Source organism: Arvicanthis niloticus, chromosome 21 (assembly GCF_011762505.2).
Source record: "Arvicanthis niloticus isolate mArvNil1 chromosome 21, mArvNil1.pat.X, whole genome shotgun sequence".
NCBI lineage: Eukaryota > Metazoa > Chordata > Mammalia > Rodentia > Muridae > Arvicanthis > Arvicanthis niloticus.
The window spans coordinates 40315413-40335085 of record NC_047678.1 but is presented as its reverse complement, the minus strand read 5'-3'; the positions used below and the strand labels follow the sequence as shown (position 1 = coordinate 40335085).

The 19673-nt window shown below is 46.3% G+C and overlaps 1 protein-coding gene across 2 annotated transcripts; it reads left to right on the top strand.

Annotated features, from left to right (window-relative positions):
• The first annotated feature begins 898 nt into the window (after nt 1-898).
• On the top strand, nt 899-18915 carry Cx3cr1 (C-X3-C motif chemokine receptor 1). Of its 2 annotated transcripts, none has more exons than XM_034525052.2 (2): nt 899-1051; nt 15412-18915. In XM_034525052.2, the coding sequence occupies exons 1-2, from the start codon at nt 923-925 to the stop codon at nt 16489-16491; spliced, it is 1209 nt and encodes a 402-aa protein (XP_034380943.2). In that variant the 5' UTR covers nt 899-922; the 3' UTR covers nt 16492-18915. The 2 variants fall into 2 exon arrangements, with proteins under 2 accessions (XP_034380943.2, XP_076774245.1); XM_076918130.1 differs by lacking the exon at nt 899-1051 and adding an exon at nt 10553-11384.
• The last annotated feature ends 758 nt before the right edge of the window (nt 18916-19673 follow it).

Here is a 19673-nt window from a genome sequence, read left to right as displayed (position 1 = left end):
TATACACAATTAAAAAGAAAGGTTGGAAACAAAAGTTTATCAGAAATGAATAAAAAGACACAGAGTTGGTGGGTCGGGGTGGACGGGAGTGGGTCTGGGAGGAGAGAGGTAGAGGAAGGATTGTGATTAAAATATGTGTGAAATTTTCAAGGAATTCATACAAATAAAAGTCAAAAACGGAGAGCTGAGGTGGCGCAGAGTCAGGGTGAGAAGCTGAGACCCAGGGGATGCTGAGTAGCCCCTGACTTAGCTGCTGGGGCAATGGGAAAGGGCCAATGTCTGAGAGCCCGTGGGGATCTGTTAGCTCTCTGTGCATCTCTTGGCTTTCACAGGGGAAGGAAAGCAAACAGGGAGGCCAGAATGAAGGAGTAAAGGAACTGACCATGGCTTCCTCAAATGTGAACATCTGGAGAGCGACTGGAGATTTTAGTTCCTACCTCTCTGGACAAAGCAGGTTCCTGAGAACTCCCAAGAACTGTGATAAGGTTGGCAAGCCTGGGCCCCAGTGCAGCACAGTGGGTAACAGATGCTTTCTAAGAACGCTGGAAAGCTGAGGGACTCTCACAGCTGGCCTGAGATCCCTATTAATGGGAGCTTGAGACCTGACTTGTCTGCAGCTGGACTCCAAGGCTACAGACTGTCATCTCACTAGGGATAAATAACATCCATCCATCCATCCCCAGGTCTGCCACCCCACATCCCCCAGCAGTCCCCAGGTCTGCCACCCCACATCCCCTAGCAGTCCCCAGGTCTGCCACACCACAGTCTCCAGCAGTTCCCAGCAACCCCAGGTCTGCCCCAGGCTCAAGTCCCCTAGATTTGAAATGCAGCCTCTCTTGCGGTCAGCTGGTTCCCAGCCTGGAGCTTCGAGCTTGCCTGTCACAGCATCTAAAGATAGGGTACCTACCACACAGGAAACCAGATGCTATTGGCTAACTTCGAAAATAAAGATACCCTCATAGAGAGGGAACCACTTGCCTCTGGTGGAGTCTGCGTGGGACTGTGTGAGTGGCTGTCACTTCCTGTAGAAGTTCCCTTCCCATCTGCTCAGGTAAGTACCGAGGACTCCTCCCATACCTGGGCGTGGGATGAATCAGGCGCGGCCACAGGGTTTCCGATGCTGTTTGCTTCCTGTGTCTATTTTCCTGAGAATATTGCAGATAAAACAGGAGAGTAAAGGACCTTTTGCATGCTCGAACCTTGAGGCATTAGTAATTACATTTTAGGCGGATTTCTGAGTTCGAGGCCAGAGTCTACAGAGTGAGTTCCAGGACAGTCAGGGCTACACAGAGAAACCCTGTCTCAAAAAATCAAAACCAAAAACAAACAAACAAAACAAACAAACAAACAAACAAACAAACAAAAACAGTTAAAGCGCTGGGCAGTGGTGACGCACGCCTTTAATCCCAGCACTTGGGAGGCAGCGGCAGGCGGATTTCTGAGTTCGAGGCCAGCCTGGTCTACAGAGTATCAGGACAGCCAGGACCTACACAGAGAAACCCTGTCTCGAAAACCAAAAAAAAAAAAAAAAAAAAATAAAGAAAAAAAAAAAAAAAAAAAAAAAAAAGAAAAAAAAAGTAATTACATCTTAGGAATGTGAAGAAAGCTTTACGGTAGACGTTACCAAAAAAAGAGCTTGATATAAAATCACATCTGGGTAATTGTAAATATTGATATTCTTAAAGATCACAATTTGAACGGCCAGTCAGACTTTTTGGTTTATGCCTCTAATCTCAGCATTTGGGAATCTGAAGCAGGAGGATTGCTACAAGTTTGAGACCAGCCTAGGCTATGTAACAAGCTCTAGGCTGGTTTGGGCTTCTGTGTGAGACTATCTTAAACAAACAATACCAACCATAAACACTAGTGTTGACGGTTTTCATTTCTTTTTAAAAGAAGCATTAAGCTTCAGAGGCCCATACTTGAATGTCTATAGAAACTGAATAATCTAATGCAGCCATGATTTGGGACATAGATGGAATATTAACTGGGAATTGATCATTCCTGAAACTGAGTGGCAGGTGCCTGGTGTTTCCTTTGATTTTTTTTTTTTCTGGTTTTTAAAGACAGGGTATTTCTGTGTAACTGTGGCTATCCTGGAACTCATTCTGTAGACCAGGCTTGTCTTGAACTCACAGGGATCCACCTGCCTCTGCCTCCTGAGTGCTGGGATTAAAGACATGTGGCCCCCCTTGCCTGGCTCCCCTGACTTTATATAGGCTTGAGAATATAAAGAGAAGAATGTTATATAGATAAAGTTGCTTGCCTAGCATGCAAGGAGCCCTAGGCCCTGAGTGCAATCCTCAACATCTGATAAAATTACATTTGGTGGCACACAACTATAATCACAGCACCCTGGAGATAACGGCAGGAAGAGCAGAAGTGCAAGGTTCTTCTCGATACATAGGAATTTTGAGGCCAGGCTGGACTTTATGGGAGCCTGTCTCTAAAAGCAAAAGTGACAATGAAGATATGGTGGTGATAAATGTTCAAAATGATGTTAGCATTTTTACTATAAATATAAATTTATGTAGCAAAAAAGCTAAAAGTGTTATGCTGAATCTGCAAAGTTAGATAATTTTAACGATTTTCTCCCCTTTTTAAATGCTTTTTTGGTACCATCTTCAATGGTCATAATGAACATTTATTATATTTATAATAAACTTGGCACAAACGCATTCTTCAGTTCCATAAATGCTCAGAACCATGGCTCAGACACTTGGATGCAGACATCTGAGGTAGGAACAGTGGTCTTTGGGAGGAAAGGATAAAAAGTCGAGGAGGCAGGCCCCTGCTTGACCAGACAAACCCCTTCTCAGAGGACCCTGCAGCCTCGCTCTGTGCATTTATAACTGAGTGCAGAGAAAAGCTGGGAATTTGAGGATTCTCCTGTCTTCTCTGGTTTTTCCTCCCCCCACCCTCCCACTCTGTCCTTCCAAGTCCCCCCAATTTTTCTTTTTTGGTCCCAACTTCTTGAAATACAATACTTGAGGTAGGAAGACATTCAGTCAAACGTGAAGATGCTCGGACCCTGGTCCTAAGAGGGACCAGAGCCTACTGAGAGGAAACAATCTCAGAGTGAGGCCTGGCCTGCTGAGCCTCGGGCACCTATGATGTCAGCAGGGTAGGGGCAGTGGCTGAACTGGTTGGGGTGGGGGTGGGGGTCTCCTGGACAACAGAAATGGCCCCAGGAAGATGTTCAGCGGCTTTTCACAGAGATGTGAACCAAGTTATCCACCAAAGCTATGACTGCTGGGGCAAGCAGGAATGACCCCACACCCAGGTCTTGCCTGGAGAACCAGTAAGTCTTTGGGGGTCACTTATAGGAACATGCCCTAGGATTAGTCATTGTTCATCCTAGTGGGGTGCCTACTCATGAGAGCTGTGTCCCTGAAGCTCCTTAGAAGCCTCCTGAGAGGGAATCTTGCAAGTTAACTGAATCCTGTGAGCCTCCCTCCTCTTTCCTGGAGGGAATATTTCCTAGATACCTAACCGGAGGCCGTGGTGGCTTCTCTTAACCTCTGTCCTATGCTTGCCTTTGTTCTTATCAAAGGATTCTGAAGAAGAAAAGAGTCCCAGCCCAAATTTAGTCCTGCTAGCCTGGGCCTTTCACACACCGCTGTTTTCTGGGGAGAAGAACCTACCCAATGCTAATCTCTTTGAAATATATCCTCTGTCTTTTCCTTTAGCTGACCCCATTGCACAGAGAGGGCTGGAGGGTGGCAGGAGATGCTGTTCAACTTAGGGACACAGTTCTGACTCCCCTTGTCAACACTTCTGTTGAAGTCAGCTTCCTGCTTTTTCAGTGGCAGTAGGCTACAGAGAGCACTGTGTCAGAGTGTGGTATATGAAGTCCCAAACAGATTGGATGTCTTTGGTGTTTAAAACAATATGGACCAGCAAAGTGGATCAAGGTGCCCGTTGCTTGATCCCTGGGACATGCGCAGTGGAAGGAGAGAACTGACTTCCTCAAGATGTACTCTGACCACATACTGTGGCATGTGCAAATGTGTGCACACATATATACATATATAAATATATAAATATATTGAAAGATAGAAAAATCATAAGTTGATCCCCTGAACCCTACTCTTAAAAGCAAAGACATAAAAACCTGTAAGTCAAACACTGTGTTGCCTCAGTCCCAGGAAATTAGCTGACCATTTGAATAGATGGCCCTAACTAAACAAACCATAAGATGTATGGTGTCAGGATGCTATGGGCCCGAGATTAGCCTGGCCGCGCTTTGAACTAACAACCCTGAGACAGTTGGTGCCAAGATGCTAAAAGTTCGAGATTAGCCTGACCCCCTTGAACTGGAGCTCATGATATATAGTGTGAAACTAGTTCGAAATAGCCAATTATAAAGTGACATACCATCCATCTTAAGAATTTGAGATCAAATGTATTGATGACCTAGTGACCTGTTCCCCCTCCTTCCCCCTTCCCTAACTCCACTCTCAGCCTTCCCCCTTCCCTAACTCCACTCTCAGCCTTCCCCCTTCCCTAACTCCACCCGCACCTGGTTTGTAGATTCCCCCTTAAAAGCTATAAAATTCTTTTGTTCAGGGCTGAATTCCTCTGCCCCTGCATGGGCTTTTGGGAAGACAACCCTGGCTAGCCAGTAAACCTCATGCGATTGCATCAAGTTGTGTTTCTCTTGAGTGATTTGGGGTGCATCTGCAGTTCTCCAGGGATCTGAGTTCTTTTTCCAGTGGGCTTTACAATATAATGGAGATGTACTCAGACTGCGTCATGGCTAATCCAAATGCGTGCATACATACATACAAATAAATGTAGTTTAAAAAACAATTCATGTCTACTACTTCAGGGAAAGTAAAGCTCTGTGACTTTAGGGATTTAAAATGACTAAGGATCAAAGGTCATAGGAACAGGAACAAAGAAGGCATGGTAGGGCTGATCCAGTTCAAAACCAACTCTAGTTCCTAACCCTCCCAAGCCAGTTGTGCAGGGGTGGCCATGTCAGGCGTGGCCTGGGGACTGGATGAGCTGCAGAGAGGGCAACTCGGGCTGTTGCAGAGCATTCGTGGGAGGGGTAGATGGGGGAGCGGGAAGGGGGAGATGCAGCTCAGGCCCTCACTGACTTTGATGAGTGCCAGTGCCCAGGAGCTTTCAAAAGCTGGGACCTTATGTGACTCAGGTCATTGCCTGCCAAGGAAAACCAAAGGAAGGCTGAGGCTTGTGACCAAATCTACAAATCTGTGTAGATTTGTACGGTCTGCCTTTCCTCCTGGGGCCTCAGAATATGCAAACTACCCTGAGGGTGGGATCTCCCTGAACTCTGAAGGGAGAACACTTTAACCAACTCATTTGGTCAAATTGTTTTGAATTACAAGTCATAATAGAAAAAAACAAATCTGTATTACTTTTCTTTTTTCTTTTTTTCTTTTTTTTTTTTTGTTTTTTGTTTTTTGTTTTGTTTTTCGAGACAGGGTTTCTCTGTGTAGCCCTGGCTGTCCTGGAACTCACTCTGTAGATCAGGCTGGCCTCAAACTCAGAAGTCTGCCTGCCTCTGCCTCCCAAGTGCTGGGATTAAAGGAGTGCACCACTGCCCAGCATTACTTTTCCTTTAATGCCTTTCTGGATCATCTTTGTTAAGCTAAACCTACTGACTATGTAGCACACTGATAGAACTAAAAGACCATCACCCCAGTTAACTAGGGATTAAAACTGAGGTGTGGGCCGATGGCTCAGTCAATAAATATAGGCCAGACATGTTGAAGAGAAGCAGAGGCAGGAGGATGTCTATGAGTTCGAGGCCATCTTGGTCTATATTAGAGCTCCGGAACAACAGCCTGGGTGACATAAAGAGACCCTGTCTCAACAACAGAACAACAAAAAATTAAAATAAACTTTTTTATACAAAACCTTGCAAACAATTTTTAAAAATCTCATATCAGAGTTAATCAGATCCGATGTCTATGAACCATAATGAACTTATAGTTTGAATTAGCATTTGAATTTTCTCCCAGCTCTCGGGGGTGGGGGGTGGGGTCTGCAGCTCCTCTGTTCCCCTCTTCTGCTGCTCAGGCAGCTTGGCTCACTGTAAACCAGACTGCCCCAAAATCTCCCAAACAAGTAGGCTTCTCCCATTGTCCCCCCATCCTCTCTTGTTTGACGATTTGGGTACATTCCCTCACATCCTCTCTACTTGACACCAGGAAACCCCAGGCTCAGCCCCTCTGAGCCCACCCCACCTTATTGTCTGCCATCTCCCTCTGTCTGCAAGCTTCCTCCCACCTTTAAAAGTGACTTTTACAAATATTTATTTATTTTTATATGCATTGATGTTTTGTCTGCAGGTACGTCTGTATGAGGGTGTCAGATCCCTTCCCTTGTGGGTGCTGAGAATTGAACCCAGGTCCTCTGGAAGTGCTAGCAACCAGTGCTCTTAATTGCTGAGCCATCTCTCCAACCCTAAAAGTGACTTTTTATCCCCTCCCTTCAGTCCTAAAGGAGACAAATGCAGAGGCCCAGGCCTGAGGCGTCATTTAACCTTCCTCTATATTCTGTAATGAACCTTCATAGTGCTGTGTTTTTCTGTGTTTTTTCCTCAGCAGATTCTAGTACAGTAGTCATCTAGTACTCTAGGAGTAGAATGAACATCAAAAGCTTCTTGCAGCACAGAATCTTCCCCCACAGAGGTCAAAGAGAAAGGAAGCCCTCCCATCACTGGCTCAGTAAACCAGTGTGTGCTATCCTAGACAATCTACCAGGAAACTTCGAGACAGGAATCCTTCCTCCCAACAGACAGACTCAAATGCACCACTGTCCTTAAGGTGATTGACAACTGCTCGTGAAGCAAAAGGGCCTGACAGCAGTGTATACATGCATACATGCATGTATGCATGTGTGTGTATATGAGTGCATGCCTGCATGTACATGTATGTGCACATATGCGTGTGTGTGTGTGTGTGTGTGTGTGTGTGTGTGAAGCTAACATTCAGTGCCCTTCTCAGTCATTTCCATCTTGTCTCGTCAGACAGGGTCTCTTCTTTTCACCTAGAACTCACCCATTTGGTTAGGCCGACTGGCCAGAGAGCTCCAAGAATCGCTCTGTCTCCATTTCCCCAATGCTGGGGTTTTACACATATCATGCTTAGCATCTTATTTTTGGGTGTGAGCCTAGCCTTTAATAACTGAGCCATCTCTCCATCCCCCTGTTTACCTTCTTTTTTGTTTGTTTGCTTGTTTGTTTTTGTTTTTGTTTTTCGAGACAGGGTTTCTCTGTGTAGTCCTGGCTGTCCTGATACTCACTCTGTAGACCAGACTGGCCTCGAACTCAGAAATCCACCTGCCTCTGCCTCCCAAGTGCTGGGATTAAAGGCATGCGCCACCACCGCCCGGCTGTTTAGCTTCTTAATATGGGTTCAGAGGCTATAACTCTCATCTTGGAACTTGCAAGTAAGTACTTTACTGACTGAGCCATTCCCCGAGTCCCTCAACAGCATTCTTTGTAACCTGTACTCACTAGCTCTACCTGTGGGATTACCCTGGTCACCTTTGCTAGCCAATTGGCTCTGTCTGGAGGACAACCAACCTTTTCATACCTTAGTGGCAGGAAGTAACTGGGAGCTGAGATCTGAAACTTCTGCATCCCCACAGAGATGGGAGATGGTGCTCACGTTTCCAAATCACGGTGCCCAGGTCCTGGAGAGAGGCATTCCTACAAGAGACAGTGGACCAGAAGCCCAGCAGGTCTCAAAAGGACTCACACACATTCAGAGAATAGTTACTTACAAACTTTCTGAAATAATGGTTTTAAGAGAAAAGGGGGCCAGAGAGAAAGGACCCTCCTTTGTTTTCAACAAGCTGAATTAAACCTCTTGATCTTCATTTTTAATTGTACTTAACCATGTGGCTGTCTTCTCTAGAGTCCCTGCAAACTCTATGGCCAGCAGAGTAATGATTCTTGAGAGGCAAGAAGGAAACTCAGTTCAGAATGACTTAGTTATCCCGTACTGGTGCAAACATCAGGAGTCTGACCCTGAGTAGCTCATTGTAAGCATATTCAAGGACGGTACAATTTGGAGAAACATCCTAGTAACAATTCCCTCACTCCTTTGTATATAGTAAATCTTAAAGCTTAACAACATCAGAACTCTTTTACAAAGTACATTTGACCTCTTCTAGAAAGATGAGTTCCATAGCTTAGGGAACCTAGGACCTGGTGCCTGGATCTGGATCTGGTCCTACAGATAGCATAGAGGTTACCAAGCTATAGAGTCCGTGTGATATCTCACATAAGGGTAAGATCCATTGACTGAGAAACAAAGCTAAAGATCAGGGAGGAAGAGTCTGGGATAAATGTAAGAGTCGGGAGGGTTTACATGAAGCCTGGCCCCACAGACAGCATCAGGTCACCAGGTTATTAACTACATTTGCTCCCAACCTTCTGGGTGGAAACGGGTGCCCATCCCTTCCATTGAAGAGATAAACTGTGTGCTTAACATTCCTGGTTCCCTCGTGCTTATCTATGGTCAGGAGGACCTCCTTCTACGTGACTTAGTTAAACAAGGGGGCTTGGTGGCTCATCTTTTTAACTCCAGTACTCAGGAGGTTCAAGCAGGGGAGGACTGCAGTGAATTTGAGGCTAACCTAGGCTAAATAGAGAATTCTGGGTTATTTATGAGTGATAGTGTGAGACCTTGTCTCAAAAACTTCTACATGAACCAGAATTCTATTATTTTTAAAAAAAAAAGTTCATCTCTTTCTCCATTACTTAAAAAAAAATAAAAATAAAACATTTGCTTGTTCACAGTTTGTTTGGGTAGAAATAAACAAATATCACCAAAGTGCTTTAAAGAGGAAAAGGGAGGGAGGGGTGTCAAACCTCAAATAATGGTGTGCTTTATAAAGGAGGTAACTCCTTTACCCACAGGAGGGTTCTATAGCTTTGGTTTGGGTTTCTTGTAGCATTCGTTGGTTTTGGCTTGGTGGTATGCCTTTGATCTGGGCTAAACCCTGCTGGTCAACACCAGAGCTCAGCTATAGGAACAGAGGGTCTGCTAACTTGCACAGGAAACAGAGTGGGAACTGTAAGATAGATAGATAGATAGATAGATAGATAGATAGATAGATAGATAGATAGATAGATAGATAGAGACTGGAGACATAGCTCCATCAGTAAAGACTTATAATGCTCTCAGAACAAACTAAAGGGCTGTACTCAGGGACTCAGGAGAATAAAAATCTAAAGGGAGAGACTGGGTTTAAAAATCAGTAAGCAGAATCTGGAGCCAAAGGAGATGGGGAAACACCATAAAAAGGATGCCAGCAAGAAGAAAAGAACTTAGCCACTTTAGGAGAAGCGAAGTAAAGAAACAGGAAGCTGGCTGGAAGCTGTGGGTAAGGGTGCCCCATCCCTCGTACAAAGTAAAGGACTGGGCCCGATAAAAGGAAGTGACCAGAGGAAGTGGACCAGGATGGGCAGTGAGAGTGAGAAGGGAGTTTTATAAAGTGGGTCACGCAGGAGTCATTTCTGTTTGGATTTAGAACAAGTGTTTCTCAACCTTCCTAATGCTGCAACCCTTCAATACAGTTCCTCCTGTCGTGGTGACTCCCAACCATAAAATTACTTCATTGCTACTTCGTAACTGTAATCTTGCTACTGTTACGAGTCGTGATGTACCTATCTGTGTTTTCTGGTGGTCTGAGATGAGCCCTGTGAAAGGACCACTGGGCTCCCAAAGGGTCATGACTCCTGAAGGAGAGCACTCCAATGTCTGCATCCAGGTTCAGCTCAGATTCCCCAGCTGAATATCAGTTAGTGAAACCACAAGCTAATGCCAGAGAATGGAAACCTGGGAGCAGCTTCCAGGGATTTGTGGGAGGTATCTGTGGCTATGGTTGGGCAGGGGTAGAAAGAGTATTTATGCATACATTTGTGCGTGTGTGTGTGTGTGTGTGTGTGTGTATGCACACATGTGTATGCAGGTGCACCTGTACACACATGTATGTGCATGCATGTGTGTGCAAGTGTATTTGTGCACACATGTATGCGCATGCATGTGTGTGTGCAAGTGCACCTGTGCACACATGTATAAGCATGCATGTGTGTGCAGATGCACCTGTGCACACATGTATGTGCATGCATGTATATGCCAGAGGTCAACCTTTATGTGTCATTCCTTAGGTGCCCTCCACTTTATGTTTTTAGACTGTCTCTCAGTGACATCTAAGGCTTATGATTCAGTTGCTCGGCCAGTGAGTCCCAGGGCTCTGCCTCCCCAGGGCTGGGGTTACAAGCATGTACCATCACACCTGTATTTTTTTTTTTCCATGTGGTTCTGGATATCTCCATGTTCTCACAACAGGCAGTTCATTGACTGAACCCCATGAGATTTGTGCTCTCACCTGAGTTATGTAACCCACAGCCCCAGCTGTTGGCTGATGGTACATTCGTTGGTGTTAATACAAACCAGCCTTCAGGTATGTTTCCTACCTGGAGATTCCAGCCCGCCTAGGAGTGAAAGCCTGCTGAGAGAATCCTGCAGGGACATTCCTTTACCCTATCTTTTCTAGTGTCCTCTGCTTCTATGGAATGCCAGCATTGGGGCAGGTCTCTGATCTCAGACTGGCCTTTGCCTCAATATGTAGCCCAAGCTGGCCTCAAACTAAAGATTACCCTGAATTCCTGGCTGTTCTCCATCTACCGCCAGGAAGGAAGCCCTGCCGTTAGGTTCATTCCCCAATCTAAATATCTCAGAGGACCCAGAGATAAAGGCTCGCTCAGGTCAGAGCAGAAAGTTCGTTTGCTGGGTTTATCAGGTTGGAGGATGACTTGGGAGGGAGCATTCGTTGCTAACTTGAGGTTTCCAACTCTAGTGGAGTCCCGTGCTCTGAGGCTCATCAGTGACACTGGGTTTGAACCAGCACAGCATGCTAGCACCTTCTGAGTAGAATTATATACCCTGTGTCACTCTGACTCACTCCGCTGAGGCAGCATGGTTTCTCAGCATTGGGCTAGCAGAAATTGCTGGCACTGGTGTCTGTCTGTCCCATCAGTAGCCATGGCCAGCTGGCACAAGTGTCTGTCTGTCCACAAGTAGCCATGGCCAGTGTGATGGCTGAGATCACATGCTGGGGTTATAAAGGGTCTTTCCCACACTGGTTTCTGATTGTGGAGCCACAGTGAGCCCCTCCTGGGACCCCACATGCTGAGACTTAACCTTTGAGTAAAAAGGTCTTAACCTTTACTCAATAACTCACTCATTCAGCACACCAGGTACCTGCAGAGCTGTCAAGTGTAAGGGCCCAGGGCCCACAGTCACAAAAGATATGTGTATGCCCTGTGCAGATCTCCAAGAAGAGGACATGTGGAAGATGTCACCATCACCTTCTGGGAACCTGTCATCATATTGGTATTTATTTTAGTTTTTCATTAAAATTTATTTTTTCTTGATTTTTTAAAATTGAAAATCCATCAACTAAAACATATTGTAAATGGAGAATCTTTATATGACTAAGAAAATAATCCAAGCAAATATAGTAAAAACCAAATCTTCTTTACCTGGTCCTTTGGTCCCTAGAATGACCCTCCAGTACTGTTGTTCTCAAGGATTCAAATTCACATACATACATACACACACACACACACACACGCACACACACGCACGACCTTTTCCAACCTTCTCACAAACGGAAGCGTTCTATGTCCATGGGACCTCATGGTTTTTGTCTAGAAGCCAGAGTCTAGTGTTCTGTCATTCAGAGTCACAGTAGTCAGGTCTGTCAGGACTGATCAGAGCTCAATAAAGGGCACCATACTCTCCTCCACTTTTAAAACAAGCAGAAAAAGGTACATTTCTTACGTCAGTGGAAAAAAATACCGTTTTTACTATGCCAAATTTCCACAATGCTCTGGGTCCAGTAAAACAAGAGTTCCACAGGCTGGCTAACCATCAGAAGGTCTCTGCAGGTGCCTGCTGTAACACAGTGAAACAAGCTCTCTCTTAGAATAGCTTATGGTCAATCAGGAAACTGAATTCCAGACTTGCAGAGGAACCCAGCCAGCCCAAAGTCTCCTAGCTAGTCTCTGGTTAGAGGGTTCCATCCTCTGAGTCCACAGAAGCTGTTGGACTGGAAGACAGATCCCAGGCCAAAGAGTTTTTCCTTGCTTTAAGGTCACTTTTCACACTGGGAGGAGGAGGAAGAGAGTGGTCGTCCTGGGGTTCCTCCCTTATGACCTCCAAGGGTCATATCGCCACATGGTGTGTCTTCTCATACCTGGGATGATAATCCTCTCTGCATAACAAACCTTTGAGGCTGAGCAACAACTCCTGCTTGCCCATCTGTCAACTATAGATTCATGGACTATCACATTTTAAGGGACATTTATGTATTTACTTATTTATTTGTGAGACAAAGTCTCAAATATCCCAAATTGGACTGAAACATGCTGAAGCTTGCTGTGCAGCCAAAGTTGAGGTGACCCTGAACTCTGGTTCTCCTGCCTCCATCTCCTGATTGCTGGGATTACACATGTATACTGACATGCTTAGTTTATGTGACGCTGAGGTCCAACCCCTAGACTTTGTGTTCCCTAAGCAAATGGTCACACCACAACTACATCCTCAGCCCTGAAGTGACATCTGTTGGGTTCGGTGAGCGTTGTGAGCTAGCAGTCTGGTCAGTACCAGCTTGAATGCTGCTGAGTAAGATGACAGCAAAGGCTCTCCTCAGAGAACAAGGCCCTGTGACCTGAAGCAAAGACTGCCTATGCAATCCCTGTACCCTGAACTCCATCCCAGCCTGAGGTGATCCAGAGCAGACAGCCTCAGCCCAGTCCACCAGGGGAGAGGCTGGCTGGCTGGCTGGCATGCAAACTGACAGACAGGCGATGCAGGAAGAAGCCATGGTTGGGGTGGGCGGGCTGCGGTGAGACCATTTCGAGCTGGGTGCACTGGGTGTGGAAACCCCCTGTTAAAAAAACATAAGCTTTGCTTTCCATCTCAGTGGGGAAGGAGGTAACAGCAGCCAGGAAGTGCACTCTGAGGTAACTTCAGACTTCTGAAGGGTCTGTCTATGGTTTCCAGAGGCAGAGGAGGAGGCCCAGAGGAGCAAGCAGTACAGAGTGACCGATCAGCACATCCTGTCTGGGAAGTGAGGGGAAGGGGACAGGTGTTATTATCCAACCCATGGAGAAATGTCCTTTTTTTCAGAACTCTTGCCCCTAAGAAAACAGGAGAAAGAATGAGAGATAGGCTAGGACTGGGAATATCCCAATAGATGAGCCACTGAAGCCAAGGGCAGCAGGCTGGCTGAGCCCATCTTCTGCCTGGGGTCAGCTGGCGCCTCTGTGGATACAGAGCCAACCTTACAACAATGCTTCCTCTTCACCTAGAGCTGCAAGATGGCCAACCCAGTGCTACTGGGATTGAGGAGTTTTCCACACAGAATTAACCCTGGCAAAATCCCAGGTACCATGAGACAAGAGTATGGGACTACGTTGGTTAATTTTCCTCATACCAGTGACCAAATACCAGACACGAAGCAGTGAAGGGAGGAAGAGGTTACAGCGTGTATAATAGACAGGGCTGAGGCCGTCTGCTCTGGACCATCTCAGGCTGTGTTGGAGTCCAGGCTGCAGGACAAACATAGGCAGTCTTTGCTTCAGGCCGCAGGGCCTTTTTCTCTGAGAAGCTCTGCTGTGATCTTACTTAGTAATACTCAAGCTGGTCAGTAAGCTGCCTCACAGCTGGTGTGTCCTTCCTCCCTGAAAGGTGGTGGCTTACCGGCTGGTGGGATCATACTGGTAGCCGGTGTGAAGTGGCATGAAGTCCTGGCAGGCGTGTGAGTGGGAAAGCTCACTCTTCTCTCCTTTTCTAGGCGGTTCAGGACCCTAACCTATGCAAAGGCTCCAGCCACATTTAGAATGTTTTGGTTTTGGTTTGTCTTTGTTTTTGTTTTTGTTTTACCAAGACAGGATTTCACTGTGTAGCCCTGGCTGTCCTGGAACTCACTCTGTAGACCAGGCTGTCCTCGGACTCAGAAATCCGCCTGCCTCTGCCTCCTGAGTGCTGGGATTAAAGGTGTGCGCCTCCAGGCCCCTGGCCACAGTGGGTCTCTCTACCTTATTAACTCCATATTTAAAATCCCTCACATGGGGCTGGAGCAACGGCTCCGGACTTCAGAGCATTTGCTGTTCTTCCAGAGGACGTAGGTTCAATTCCCAGCACCAATGTGGTGGCTCCCAACCATCTGTTTTAGGGGTTCCAACACCCTCTTCTGGTCTGGGCACCAGGCACACACATGGTGCCTGCAAGACATGCACACATATTAATAAATATAAATATTTATTAAAAATTATAAACAAATTAAACCCCTCACAGATATGCTGAAATATGCATTTCTTTCTTTCTTTCTTTTTTTTTTTTTTCGAGACAGGGTTTCTCTGTGTAGCCCTGGCTGTCCTGATACTCACTCTGTAGACCAGGCTGGCCTAGAACTCAGAAGTCTGCCTGCCTCTGCCTCCCAAGTGCTGAGATTAAAGGCGTGCACCACCACTGCCAGGTGAAATATGCATTTCTATGGCGATTCTGAATTCCATCAAAGAGCTGGAGAGATACAAGTACAATTCTTGAAGAGGACTCAGTCAGGGTGGCCGCCATGTCAGGGTGGCCTACAACCACCTGTAAGTCCAGCTCCAGGGGATCCATTGTCCCCTTCAGGACCCAACAAACACCTGCACTCTATGTGCCTTCCCACACACAAACCCACATGCATATAATTTTAAATAAAATCATATTTTTTTTAAAAAAGAAACCAGCATGGTGTGGACTGACATCTTTGATCCCAGCATTCAGGAGACGGAGACAGAGAGATCTCTGTGAGTTGCAGGCCAGTAGGGTCTACATATCTAGTTCTAAACAAGTCAGGGTTACATAGTGAGACCCTGTTGCAAAAATCAGAATAAAAAAAAAAAGAAAGAAAGAAAGAAAGCCGGGGGTGGGGGGGGGTGTGCAGTGGTGGCACACGCCTTTAATCTCAGCACTTGGGAGGCAGAGGCAGGCAGATTTCTGAGTTCGAGGCCAGCCTGGTCTACAGAGTGAGTTCTAGGACAGTCAGGGCTACACAGAGAAACCCTGTCTTGAAAAACCAAAAAAAAAAAAAAAAAAAAAAAAAAAAAAAAAAAAAGAAAGAAAGAAAGATTTTTAAAAGATTTATTTATTTTATGTATGTGAGTACACTGTAGCTGTCTTCAGACACACCAGAAGAGGACATCAGATCCCATCTCCAGTCCCAAAAGAAATGTTTCAAAAGATAGGATGAGTGAAGACGAAGTCTAGTTCAGATTGTTCACCTGTTCAGTGTTTTCTCCTGCTTGCTGTATACAGCTAGAGAGAACCATCATCCTCTAAGGGTCATGTGGTCACATTTCTCCTTCAGCTCCAGGACCTCACCATGCCCACCTCCTTCACCGAACTGGATCTAGAGAATTTTGAGTATGATGAATCTGCTGAGGCCTGTTACTTGGGCGACATTGTGGCCTTTGGGACCATCTTCCTGTCCGTCTTCTACTCCCTCGTCTTCACCTTCGGTCTGGTGGGAAATGTGTTGGTGGTCCTCGCCCTCACCAACAGCCGGAAGCCCAAGAGCATCACCGACATCTACCTCCTGAACCTGGCCTTGAGCGACCTGCTCTTTGTGGCCACCTTGCCCTTCTGGACCCACTACCTCATCAGCCATGAGGGCCTCCACAATGCCATGTGCAAGCTCACGACTGCCTTCTTCTTCATTGGCTTCTTTGGGGGTATATTCTTCATCACGGTCATCAGCATTGACCGGTACCTCGCCATCGTCCTGGCCGCCAACTCCATGAACAACCGGACAGTGCAGCACGGTGTCACCATCAGTCTGGGCGTCTGGGCGGCAGCCATCTTAGTGGCGTCACCCCAGTTCATGTTCACAAAGAGAAAGGACAATGAATGTCTGGGTGACTACCCCGAGGTCCTGCAGGAAATCTGGCCTGTGCTCCGCAACTCGGAAGTCAACATCCTGGGCTTCGCCCTGCCCCTGCTTATCATGAGCTTTTGCTACTTCCGCATCATCCGGACGCTGTTTTCCTGCAAGAATCGCAAGAAGGCCAGAGCTGTAAAGCTCATCCTTCTGGTGGTCGTTGCCTTCTTCCTCTTCTGGACACCGTACAACATCATGATTTTCCTGGAGACTCTCAAATTCTACAACTTCTTCCCTAGTTGTGACATGAAGAGGGACCTGAGGTTGGCCCTCAGCGTGACGGAGACAGTGGCGTTCAGCCACTGTTGCCTCAACCCTTTTATCTATGCCTTTGCTGGGGAAAAGTTCAGAAGATACCTGAGACACCTGTACCGGAAGTGCCTGGCCATCCTGTGCGGTCATTCAGTCCACGCCAACTTCCCGCCAGAGTCCCAGAGGAGCAGGCAGGACAGCATTCTGAGCAGCTTCACTCATTACACAAGTGAGGGAGAGGGATCTCTCCTGCTCTGAAGGGGTCTCCCCGACCCTAACTCCACTAAGAACCCAAAGTCTTTGCATCTGACTCTATAATGAAGACAGACTCCCCCAACCCCACTGCTCCCACTGCATCTTATGTGCAAGAAATATAGACCAGTTGCCTGCAAATCAACCCCATGATGTTTTTGAAAAAAAAAAAATTATGTTCAACGTGTGAAAAACACACGTATCTCTTACTGCAAATGTTGGACATTGGGGCTTACCAGTGACAAAGATTCTAACCAGATTAGTGCAATTACGAAGGGGTTGGTGAGTCCTGATTGCATGATCATGTGGTAAGGCGTGACTAAGTCCTCAGACTAAGTGGGAACCAAGGCTTGGATCCAATGTCCCCTCTCTGACTAAGTCAGACTAAGTGGGAACCAAGGCTTAGACCCAATGTCCCCTCTCTGACCTTCAAATCATTCATAGTGACAGGTCATCCAGACTTTATCATCAGAAAAAGACCTCATCCCCCTCTGATTTCAAAATCGGCATCCCCAGGGAATGCCTCCATTGGAGTTGTTGGGTGTGTGTTGGTGCCCATTGGAGTGTGTTGGGTGTCCATCCCTTGACTAGGTGGTGTTATTGAAACAGAAGGGATACCTAAAATGTTGTTGGAATCTCAAGGTTAGCGGTTGAGAGAGGCATATCTCTAAGAAGTTGGAGGGTGGGCACTACACTGACAAGACAGAACAAGAATGGCTTATCTGCCTTACCATGGAGCTCTCAGGTTCCCCCTCAGTAACCAACAGTGTCTATTGCCAGATTCCTCATCAAGCCTCTCTTGAGAATGTCCTGAACTCTCCAAGGGTTAGGGTTTGGGTTACTGCCCACAGCATTAAATGCAATCTCAAGATCCTGGCCTCTGAGACCAGGAAGATAGGATGCAGTTCTAACAAGAGACTCCATGCTGACTCTTCATTGTAACAGGACTCTGTCCACACGGTTGGCCAGGTCCCTTCCATTAGCTTTCACCCACATCCCTCCACCCCTCCCAGCCCCAGGGGGAGAAATAGAAAGCTCCATGCCCCAGAGTGACGGGATAGAGTCAGATCCCAACTCTGCTGCTTGCATGTTGGGGAGACTGGAGCCAACGGAGCTCCAGTCCCCTCAGTGTAGAAAAGGGACCACGGTGCCTTCATCCATTCTAGTGTGGCACATCAGCCAGGACTTTAGCATTCCCTGGATCCGACGCTGTTGCCCTGTCTCTGAAAATGGAGCAGGTTGGAATGGGAGGAACCTGCAGGTTCTGCTGCAGGACACAGACAGACAAGAGGAAATTCACTCCTACAGTGTCCCCCAACATGTGCCTAGATCTACAGAGCCATTCCCATCTCCCCGCTGTCAGGGCAAGACCCAAGCCACGAGAGCAGCTTGCTTTCTCCCCGACCCTGCAAACATCATGTAGGATCTAACCATAGGAATGACTTCATGCATTCACTGACTCACGTCTCATGTATAGGCTCACACTGAGAGTTCCAGTTCTGTAACTTGCTTTTAAAATAACACTGGATCTTGAACAGCTCTCTGTCCCTGTGTAGACCATAATAACCATTTCAGAAGTCTCTCCCAGATGGTGGCCCCATTGAGGAAGCTGTGGCCTGTTGCTCATTGCAGCATGTCTGATATCTCCTCGGCAGTCTGTATGTTTGTGTCGAGGATGACAGACAGACTGAGTCATGTCCCCCACAAGCATGTCCAACCTTTTGTCATTGCGACAGGACGCTGTCATATACAAAGGTCACAACTGAGAACCTCAAAATTGAGTTACTGAAGTGGGGGCCTGGAGAGATGGCTCAGTGGTTAAGAGCACTGGCTGTTCTTCCAGAGGTCTGGGGTTGGATTCCCAGGACCCACATAGTGGCTCACAATGGTCTATAACTCCAGTTCCAGATGACCCAACACCCTCTTCTAATTTCTGAGGGCACAGGACATGTGCATTGTGCACAGATGTACATTCAGGCAAACACTCATATATACAAAATAAGTTTTAAAAAAACAAAGAAAGGAAGGAAGGAAGGAAGGAAGGAAGGAAGGAAGGAAGGAAGGAAGGAAGGAAGGAAGAAAAAGAAAAAAAGAAAAATTGGTTTTTCAGGATAGGTTCTCTATGTAGCCTTGGCTGTCCTGAAACTCTCTCTGTAGATCAGGCTGGTCTCGAACTCAAAGAAATCCTCTTTGAGTTTCTGCCTCTGCCTCCTGAGTACTGGGATTAAAGGTATGTGCCACCATGGCAGGCTTAGTAAATTTTTTATTTTAAAAGTATCATATAATGTTTTAAGTAAGTTTATGCTTTGGTGTTTGACTGTATTTACTGCTGTCCCAGGTGCCATGGTTAAATGTGCCTACAGTGCATCTATTTCACTTGTAATTCTGTCAATAAACATTGGGTTTCCTTCCAGCTTTTAGCAAGTAGAAGTCTCACGGCATTTTAATGTGCGGAAGTCTCTTCTCCCTGTTCAGCTATTTCTATCAGATAAATTCTTTGCCATGGGGACAACTGGAACAAAGGGCACAGGAATGTTTCAGCTCTCCTCTTCATGTACATACAATTTTATCAAAAAGCAAAGCCTAGCCAGGTGTGCTAACCTACACTCTTAGTGACAGCATTTACAAGACAGAGGGAAGTATCTCTGTCAATTCAAGACCAGCCTGGTCACATGGAAAGACTGTGAAAAAAAAAACAAACAAAAAAAAAAAAACAGAAAAACAAAAAACCTAAAGCTCTATCAGGGAGGCCAACTAATCCTCAGAGTCTAAGGCATCTTCATCTTGACGAAACTGTAAGTGATGGAATTTACAAGTCTGTCACATGCAGCCATCTTGTCTCTTGGCAGGGGTGCCTTGACTACCAAGCTCAGTAAGAGCCAGTTCAGCTATCTTGAAAATTTTTAACATTGATTGATTATTCAGTTGTGTGTATATGTGTGTACATATGTGTGTATGTTTATACATGTGTGTACATGTGTGTATGTGTGCATGTGTGCACATGTGTGTACATGTGTGTGTACGTGTGTGTATTATGTACATGTGTGTGCATATGAACACGCTTGAAGAAACTCAGACGACAAAGTGCAGAAGTCGGGGCTTCCCTTCTGCCATGTAGGTCCCAGGATCAAACTTAGGTTGAGGGGCTTGGTGGCAATCACCTTTACCTGATGAGCCATCTCTCCAGC

Coding starts and splice junctions, on each gene's coding strand:
- Cx3cr1 (XM_034525052.2), top strand. CDS start 923: ATGCTATTGGCTAACTTCGAAAATAAAGATACCCTCATAGAGAGGGAA. Junction 1,052..15,411: donor TTCCCTTCCCATCTGCTCAG/GTAAGTACCGAG, acceptor TTTCTCCTTCAG/CTCCAGGACCTCACCATGCC.